The sequence below is a fragment of the Neofelis nebulosa genome, chromosome 2, assembly GCF_028018385.1.
Source record: "Neofelis nebulosa isolate mNeoNeb1 chromosome 2, mNeoNeb1.pri, whole genome shotgun sequence".
Lineage (NCBI taxonomy): Eukaryota > Metazoa > Chordata > Mammalia > Carnivora > Felidae > Neofelis > Neofelis nebulosa.
The window spans coordinates 210,233,248-210,242,729 of NC_080783.1; the positions used below are offsets into that span (position 1 = coordinate 210,233,248).

Below are 9,482 nucleotides of genomic sequence, written 5' to 3' on the forward strand. Positions count from 1 at the left end.
AAAAAAGAAGAAGGAGAAGAAGAATTAACAGCTTAGGTTCTAGAATCAGACTGCCTGGTCTGCATACAGGGTCTGCCAAAGCTAAAAGACCTTGGACAAGTCATTTAGCTTCGCGGTGCCTCAGTTTCTTCATCTTTCTTGCGAACAGCTACCTCCTAGGAATCCGGGAAAGATTCCTGAGTTGATCCATGTAAAGCAGCCAGAAGAGTGCTCAGCGAGCGTTAGGCAGGACTAATCAGACCAAAAGCCGTGCGTGGAATAGGAGGAGGCAGGTGCAGGCACACACCAGGGCAGGGGCCAAGCGTGAGGCAGCTCTAGAAAACAGCAAGGGCGACCTCTGGGCCTCCTGCTTTCGCCACACTCTGGGCAGCTGCTGGTCCTTAGAAGCAGGCTCCGGCGGGGGGGAGACCCAGGTACCTTCCTGTACCACTCCACCCTCTGGCCAGAGGGAAAGCCTTCCTTGGCTCAAGCAACATGGCCCGTCCTGGAGAAGGAAGTGTGTGCGCTGCCCTCCCCTGCCCTGGGGTTACCTTCCTGGGTCCCTGCCTGTCCCCGGCCCCATCTCTTCCATCCCAGCAGTTAGCCCAATAGCTGGGAGCAGGGCGGGGAGGGCTGACAGAGGGGAGCACCCGGGCTGGGAACCGGAGGCTCGACTGTCCCCCGGGACCTCTGACCTCCACAGGCTTGGGCGGGATGAGCAGCAAGCGAATCACCATCAACAAGATTCTGTCCAGCGAGAGTCTCGTGCAAGAGAACCAGTACTTCCAGGTGAGGCCGGAGCAGGGGGCCCTGGGAGGGATGGGGTTGTGCCCAGCGACGCCTCTCACGTCCTCAGGGCTTCCATAGGGAACGACCGAGGGTTCAGGGTCCAAGACGGAGGGAAGGGCCTCGATGAGCCTCCGGTCCAGCCTCCCTGCTTTGCTGCTGTGCCAAAGCTGGGAGCTAAGTGGAGGGCCAGAGGCGGGCTGTGGCGGCCCGCGGAGGCCAGGAGCAGACAGGAGACCTGGGAAGGAAGGTGCTAAAGAGCCAAGGGTCTGTAAGACCCATGACATTGGGGGAGGCGCACGCCTTTAAAATACGATGCAAGCCTCGGACTTGCTTTCTAGGAAATGCGTGTGTGAATACATGCCCTGGATTTTGATGTTTTCTTAGGGGATCAGCGCTCCCTGAAGTTTGCTATGGATGCATCCCCCCTTCTGAGTCCCTGTCTCATTTCCACCAAGCGTCATTCTGTGACCTTCTTCTGTCTTGTTCTCTTTATTCCCACCGTCACTGAGCCCTGGTGGGAGGGGCACTGGAGAGGTGGCGGGGTGCTAGGTGGGTGCTGGAAGTCTCCCTGGAGTGCTGGGGCCCCAGGTGTGATGCTGCAGACAGGAGCAGGGTCGACGCAGATGGCAGGAGTGTCCCCGGACTTGCCTACCCTCCCTTTCCGCCCCCCCCCCCCCCCCCAGCGCTGCCTGGACTGGAACCGTGACATCCTCAAGAAGGAGCTGGGGCTGACAGAGCAGGACATCATTGATCTGCCCGCTCTGTTCAAGATGGATGAGAAACGCCAGGCCAGAGCCTACTTCCCAAATATGGTGAGGCACGCGGGGCCCCAAACCTCGTCAGGGCCAACCAGGGGCAGCCAGAGCCAGAAGGTCCCCTCGGCTAAGTCTGTGGGTCGGGAAGTCCAGGTCCCCGCCCTGGATGAGCTGCTGCGTGGCCTCGCCCATCCACCCCAGGCACCTGTCCTCTCGGGGCCGCGTTCCCTCATAGGGGTGAGAATGCCCCTCCTACAGCTGCCTCACGGGGGTCCCGGGAAATCCTTCAACAGATCGGAAAGGGCTTTCCGAGTTAAAAAGACCTTTATGGACAGGAGGGATCCTTGTCGCCATACAGGAGAGTCTTCTATGAGAAGGAGGGAGGTTAGAACACACACACAGATCCCTATCGATGCACACGCAAATACTCACGCGCCGATATGTACACATTTGACCACGTGCGTGTGCGTGTGCATATTCCCACGCGTGCGTGCAGAGGCAGGTTGCCTGGTTTTTCCACTTCAGCTCTGCCACGTAGGAGGTTGCTTCGCCCCATCGGTGCCTCGGTTTCCTCATCCGTAAAGTGGGGATAATCACCACACTCGCATCGTAGGGTAGCTGGGAAGGTTCAGTGAGCTTCGCACGGGGCCCCGGCGAGTAGTAGGCGCTCACTAAACGCAGCTGGTGCCTCACCCCCGTGGCAGGTGAACATGATTGTGCTGGACAAGGACCTGGGCATCCCTAAGCCGTTCGGGCCCCAGGTGGAGGAGGTATGCTGCCTGGAGACACACGTGCGCTCCCTGCTGGAGCCCCTGGGCCTCTGCTGCACCTTCGTGGATGACATTTCGGCCTACCACAAGTTTCTGGGCGAAGTCCACTGCGGCACCAACGTCCGCAGGAAGCCCTTCACCTTCAAGTGGTGGCACATGGTACCCTGATCTCAGGGGGCTGCGGTGTGCGGGTCTCAGCTCACCCATAACCCGTATCGTGGCTGGGCCCGCCCTCGTGGTTCTTTACGATCGCAAGATACCCTTCGGCAGTAACTGTCAGGAAACTTTAGGATTATTACCTGCGGGACGGCACGCTTGGGGCCACACAGCGAGGTCACAGGGAGAGAGAGACCACACAGGCCTGGGGTTCTGCTTTTGGGGGGGGGGGTTGAGGGGGGGGGCCTAGGGTTTTGCGGGCTCGCTCCTATTGGTGAGCTTAAAACATAAGAGCTGGAATTTAAAGCACAGGAAGAGGGAAATCCAGGGGCCCAGATGGTCAGCTATAGAAACCAACCAAATCTAAAACAAAGGAGCCTGGGGGGAGGAAGAAGCCTGGCTTTTTATCTAGTCCTGTGGCTGGCAATATGCCTATTGGAGATAGCCTTCTCTAAAGTGGCTACCTCAGCAATCAAAGCTTAAGTCAGGCACTTGAGCCACCGAAGAGAAAACCCAACTGTCAGGGCTTACACTACAGGTGCCTTGACAATTCCCTCCTCCCTTCCTTCTCCAGACTCCTTGAACCCCCCAGAGCTTCCCTTTGCCCGGCAGGGACTTGACAAGGATTCTGTCCCACTGGAAGCAAGAGATGAGGAATCTGGGATATCTGTACCTTGTCATCTCTCAGAAGGGCCCTAGCACCCACCCAAACCACCCTGGTGAGCCTCAACTCTGTCCTTCCTGAAAACAGCCGTGCACTTGGCCAGTGTCTGTATAACCCTGATACGAAAAACAAAAAAGAAAACCAAAACTCTGTACCCAAATCATTCCCCCAAAGAGTCCTTAGTCTCTTGTCCAAAATTGAAAGAGGGGAGAAGGGAAGGAGGTTCTGGAGGCTCTGGGATCACCAGTTCTGGTAGCCATGCCCTGAAGGTCAAGTTAGATCCTACGGAAAGGGACCCTGGGCCTCCCCCCCCCCGACCCCAGACATACCTTGAACTGCTGACATCATTTCAAATTCAGCACTCTTGGGGTGTCCAGGCGGCTGCCTCCAATTAGTCATTCCTTCCCTGCCTCGCTCCGATCCCCTTGGCTTTCTCTCTGCAGTGTAGACACCATTGGCTAGCTTCCCTATTCCCTGAGGGTCCAATCATTTACCTTAGAACCTTCCCGGGAAGCGGATTTTATCAGAACAGCCTTCTCCATTTTCAAGATGCTCCTTATACCTCGTCTTTCTGATGGGCACAGGCTCCCCCGAGTGCTTGATCCCCCCACACCAGCACCCTTGTGCCCAAGAGTGCAGTGCGTGAAGACACCTGGCCTTCTGCTTCCTGGCTCTCCAGTCTCTGGGCAATCCCTGACCCCTCACCACCAGCCAAGCTCAGCCCTGCCCCGCCCCGGATACAGTGAAAGACCCACCCGTCCTCCCCAGATCTTAGACTCAACGTGTAAGGACCTGGCCTGGCCTCCAGCCGAACAGCCAGTTCTGGGCCAGCAGCTGGCCTCAGACGGACCGTCTGTCCCATGGAAGTTCACCAGTGCATTTGCTGAGCGACCACTAATTTGGGCGTAACTAGACTAATTCCCTGGCTCCAACCAGAAAGACTCAGTTTCAACTAAAAAAAAAAAAAAGCGTAGGGCCAGCTGATGTCAGGAGAATAAGTAAAGTATAATTCCACTTTGAGAGTTTAAAAAGAGCCAATTTATAACCAATGAAAAGGTTATACATCCGTCTTCTTGAGAGAACAGGATTTTTCTTCTTGGCTTATGTCATTCATTCCATCAGCAGGCATTTGTTGCAGGCCTACTAAGTGCCCGGCACAGTGCTGGGCTCTGAGGATACGGTGGTTAGCAGCAGACTGCACCTTGTCCTCGCTTCGTGGAGCCAGTCAGGTCTCCAGATGCAATGCCCACATCTAAATGGCCAGCTTTTGCCATCTCAGTGATGCGCTCTTTAGCAATGCCAACCTGCTACATTCAGGAGATGCACAGGGCACAGAACTTCCTGTAAGTCACTATTTTAGATGAAGGTAGAAGGTTCTTTTTCAAACCAGCTTCCTTTCCCATCCAGCTGGGCCGGTACCACCCGACAGATCAGACCTCAGAGCTTTCAGGAGCTATCGTGCCCCCCTGCCTTTTGGGGCCAAAGCCCCAGATATCTGCCACCCCAGAGTGCCTATTTGAAGGAGTTTATCTGGAGACTTAGAGTTTGTCGTGTGTGTGTTTGCGTGTGTGTGTTCGGTTATTGTGGGGTTTGGGGTTTCTTTCATTTTTTTCTAGTCTACCTTAAGGGGAAGTGAACGCCTCCCATGTGGAGACAGTGTGTGTTACAGATTTTTCTAAAACTTCCCATCGGGAAGTCGGTAATTTCTGATGATTCTGGAGCCCCCAGGACTCAGATACCTATTATCTTGTTTGCCTCCCACCCCGTGTGACTGCCTTCCGCGTGCACGCCTCCCCCACCCCCATGGACTCACTGCTCTTCCCCGCCCCCCCACTTTCTCTAAATGTAGGCCTAGGATACACTTCTGTGTTGCAAAATTCAGCTAAGTTCCTGTTTCGATCTTTATTTTGAAATATTCTGTGTAAGAGGGAAGGGGGGGTGTTGTGAAGAGGGCAAGAAGCAGGGCACAGTTTCAACTCTCTGGACGAGGCCATGATGGAGATCGAAACATGTTTGGGGAAGAGCCTGAATAAATAGCAATAAAATAAACCATCAGAGGGGAAGTCACGTGTTGGTGTGACGTTCATTGTTGTTTCACGGACACAGCCTGGAGTGAAGCAGTCCACACATGGGCCCTGTCCTGGTGGGCTCAGCCCCTGCTCTTCTGGGCTCAAGGTCAGGGTTCAGCAAGGAAATCTCAAGAGTTTAGAACCCCCTACACATTCAATGCATATGTATTACATGGCCACCACCCAAGGTCAAGACCAATACCCATAGTAAAGTCTGGCTATGTATTTCTGGTGGTGTTCCCCAGAAGCAGACCCTGAAATGAGCATTTGGGAACAAATGATTTATTATTTATTAAGTCCGTCCAAAAGAAACCAGGAAGGGGGTAGAGGAAGCAGGATGAGGAAAGGGAAGAAGCCAAACAGGAATGTGACCTGAGGTCTAGCCCCAGCCTGCTCACTGAAAGAAGAGCTCTGGAACATACGTGGCAGCTCAGAGTCGTCCCAACTGGGGGCAGAGTTTTGTACACCTGCACCAGGCAGTCACTGGCGATGGGGACTTTGGCTCCCCAAATGGGCAAGGGGACACCAGTAGCCCATGAGCAATCATCTAAAGGGGATCACAGCTGCAGTGAGCAGCAAAGTCACAGGAGCTGGGGAATGGGCTCTTAACCAGAAGACGATCCGGCAGGGCACCAACAGTATCCACTGCTGTAGATAATATCATATTCTTATATGGAATTGTTATATGTAGATATTTGTGATTTGACCCATGGTAGAAAAATCCATACTACATAGCCATGGTCTAACACAGTCTTCGTGAAACTTCGTGAAACTCTCTGAAGCCCTAAAATAAAGCCACCTAGTTGCTTGCTGGGCCTAGAAGCCACTCCCAATTCTTTGGGGGTATACCTCAGGAGGTCTTACCCCTCAGCCCCACCTTGGAATTCTGGACTGATATTTTGGTGATGCCATTTTAAGGAGCCACTGCAAAATGAAAGTCACTAGTTATACTCCCAGACTTAACCCATGGGTCCAGCCCTCTGACGTCAGTCCTCCGTTTTATACCCAACTAATGTGGCCCAAGCCATAGCAAAGGCAATCTTCACTGTGGTTTCCTGACCCACCCATTTCTGAGACTCCCCAGAGGATGCTGGTGTGTTAAATCCAGTCTAGTGACACTTTCATATCTTGGCTACTCACCTACCTCAGGATTGCTGGAAGTCACCCTGAGACTTCTAGAACAGCACTTTCCAACAGAAATATGCAAGCTACACATGAAATTTTAAAAGTTTCTCATAGCCATGTTTTAAAAAGTAAAAAAAAAAAAAAAAGAAAAGAAAAAAAGGTGAAGTTAATATGTTTCCTTTAACCCAATATATCCAAATTATCACCATTTCAACGTGTAATCAATATTTAAAAATATCGGGGTGCCTGAGTGGCTCAGTCGGTTAAGTGTCCAACTTCGGCTCAGGTCATGATCTCACAGCTCGTGAGTTCAAGCCCCACGTCAGGCTCTGTGCTGACAGCTCAGAGCCTGGAACCTGCTTCAGATTCTGTGTCTCCCTCTCTCTCTGCCCCTCCCCCACTCACGTTCTGTCTCTCTCCCTCAAAAATAAACATTTTTTAAAAATTTTAAATATCAGCGAAATATTTCATGGTGAGGGAGCATAAGGCAAGCTGACCCCGACAAACCCCCTGTCCTCCCCAGGTGGGACTTGTGTGACGTTCCTCAGGCACTCCTGGCTGCCCAAGAACAAAGGAAAGGGAAAAACCAGTGGTTAATTGATAGAGATCACAGTCATGTGGGACCTGAGTCTCCATCACTTTACAGATGTCTTAGTAAATTACAAGAAAAAGGCAATCTTATCAATAGCCTCATCTCCAGAATCCTGTAGGCTCAGTTTCTTGGAGCCCCAACATCACCCTCCCCTCCATAGTGATGTGGGGAACAAAGGCAAGAAGGAAATGGTAGAGAAACTTAAATTTGCTTATAGTTTGCAGCACATGGACAAATATTTGAGGCAGGCAGAGTAGGACATTCCTCCAGGGAAAAACAACCTTAGCTTGACAATAGCTAGGCCTCCAGGACCCTGTGAGTCCTCTGTAGCCTATGAAAGTCCTTTGGAGACCTCCCCTTGCCTTTACCTCCCCCAACTGCCAAGGAGTATACAGTCAGTCACTTCTCACAATCCCCGGACAGCTCTTTCTGCCCACGGGTCCTGTCCCCCCGTGCTTTAATAAAACCACCTTTTTGGGGGCGCCTGGGTGGCTCAGTCGGTTGAACAGCCGACTTCGGCTCAGGTCACCATCTCACGGTCCGTGAGTTCGAGCCCCGCGGTGGGCTTTGTGCTGACTGCTCAGAGCCTGGGGCCCGTTTCGGATTCTGTGTCTCCCTCTCTCTCTGACCCTCCCCCATTCATGTTGTCTCTCTCTGTCTCAAAAATATATAAACGTTAAAAACATTTTTTTAATTAAAAAAAAAAGAAAACAATACCTTTTTGCACCAAAGACATCTCAAGAATTCTTTCTTGGTTGTCAACTCCAGACCACCCCCAGAACCACATCATTTCACATTCTTCTATAGTAAGTCCTTGAACGCTGATGGATATTTTGTACTTAAAATCTTCATTCAGGCTAGCCATACTTTTAAAATATTTATTTATTTTGGGGAGAGCACAAGCGGAGGAGGGGCAGAAAGAGGGTGACAGAGGATCCAAAGCGGGCTGTGTGCTGACAGGCTGAGAGCAGCGACCCCAGTGTAGAGCTCGAACTCACGAACCACAAGATCATAACCTGAGCTGAAGTCAGATGCTCAACTGACTGAGCCACCCAGGTGCCCCCAGACTAGCCGTATTTTAGGTGTTCGATAGCCACAAGTGGCTACCAGGTTTGAAAGCATAGTTCTAGAATCTTCTCTGCCAGGCTGAGCCCCAATTATAAGAGTAGGCACATTCCTAAAATCCCCAGAGTCCGGCTAGTCTGACTGCAATGGCTAACAAAAATTTATTATTATAACACCAAAAAGAGAAGTATACAATAGACGTCAGCCCTCCAGAGCCCTGGTGTGCAGGGCCTTGTCCCTCCAGAAGGTCCTCTTGCCTGTGGCTGCTGCTGTGTTGCCCGAACTGGCCTCTCTCTCAGCCAGGGGAGTGCCTTTGGCCAGGTCGCCTCTGCCCCCTGTCAAGATGAGAACCCCCACTGGCCCCATGCCCGTGAAAGGGAAAATATAACTCCCTCACTTCCAGCCTCCTTCCCCTCACCATTGCCTGGGATACAACTTGCTTCTGTGTGTTACTCTAGGATGTGGGCAGCAGGTCCCGGGTGAGCCGAGTTGAGGTCCTCATCAGCTCAAACCCTTCATTCCAGACGGGATCCAATCCACACCTCGGCATGGCCGAAAGGTGTAGAAGCAGGATCCCTCCTCCACCCCACCCCACCCCCCAAAAAAGAGCAGCCAGGGACGAATTCTGCCTGAAAGTGGAACTTATCCAGGATCCTGACCCAAGTGGCATCAGGTCCAGGGGGCCTAACGGCGATATTATTGGTAACTAAATATAGCGAGTGACATCAAGTGACAGTGTGTGGAATCTCGTCTCCAGCCGGACAACCACAAAAAGGACATGCCCAGGCAGAAAGCTCAGCTCAACAGCCTTGTCTCGAGCCTGTCTGCTGTGAGAAATCAGCCTCTTCCCCTCTGCTTCACCTCTGGGCAGCCCAGGCTCCTTTTGAGCCGTGATCTTTGAGAAAGCGAAGGTCTGGGCTTCTCTTGCCAGTCTCGAAGCAAAGTGCCAGGTTCAGGTCAAGCCTGTTTCTGCCTCAGCCCTTCATGCTCTGTCAGTAAGGCCCGTTTTGTCAGTCATGGGGCATACCGCAAGGCCCGTTTTGTCAGTCATGGGGCATACCGCCAGATGACTTTAATATTTATTTTTGAGAGAGCACAGACGGGGTAGGAGCAGAGAGAGGGGGAGAGAGGATCCGAAGCGGGCTCTGCGCTGACAGGCTGACAGCAGCGAGCCCGATGTGGGACTCGAACTCACGAACCTCGAGATCATGACCTGAGCCGAAGTCAGACGCTCAACCGACTGAACCACCCAGGCGCCCCCGGCCAGGCAGTCTTACAGAGCAGTCTCTGGACCTGCATTCTGGAGCCCTCCTTCCCTGCTACCCTGTTGCTGAAAATGTTGAAAGACTGTTTTACTTCCCTCCTGCGGTTCCTGGCACCTAGTGCTCAGCAAATACGTTTGCGGTTTTTTGGGTTTTTTTTTTTTTTAAGATTTTTATTTTTTTGAGTAATCTCTATGCCCAGCGTGAGGCTCGAACTTAAGACCCCGAGATTGACAGTCAACCGCTCTACTGACTG

The 9,482-nt window shown here is 52.4% G+C and overlaps 1 protein-coding gene across 1 annotated transcript in view; it reads left to right on the forward strand.

The window, feature by feature from the left end:
- PADI2 (peptidyl arginine deiminase 2) overlaps positions 1 to 3,425 on the forward strand; it is a 42,115-nt gene extending 38,690 nt beyond the window's left edge. Inside the window, exons 14-16 of the mRNA XM_058718925.1 lie at positions 683 to 768; positions 1,452 to 1,580; positions 2,228 to 3,425. Coding sequence (XP_058574908.1) covers positions 683 to 768; positions 1,452 to 1,580; positions 2,228 to 2,461 — 449 coding nt within the window. The 3' untranslated portion in view covers positions 2,462 to 3,425. The remainder of the gene's footprint in view (positions 1 to 682; positions 769 to 1,451; positions 1,581 to 2,227) is intronic.
- The last annotated feature ends 6,057 nt before the right edge of the window (positions 3,426 to 9,482 follow it).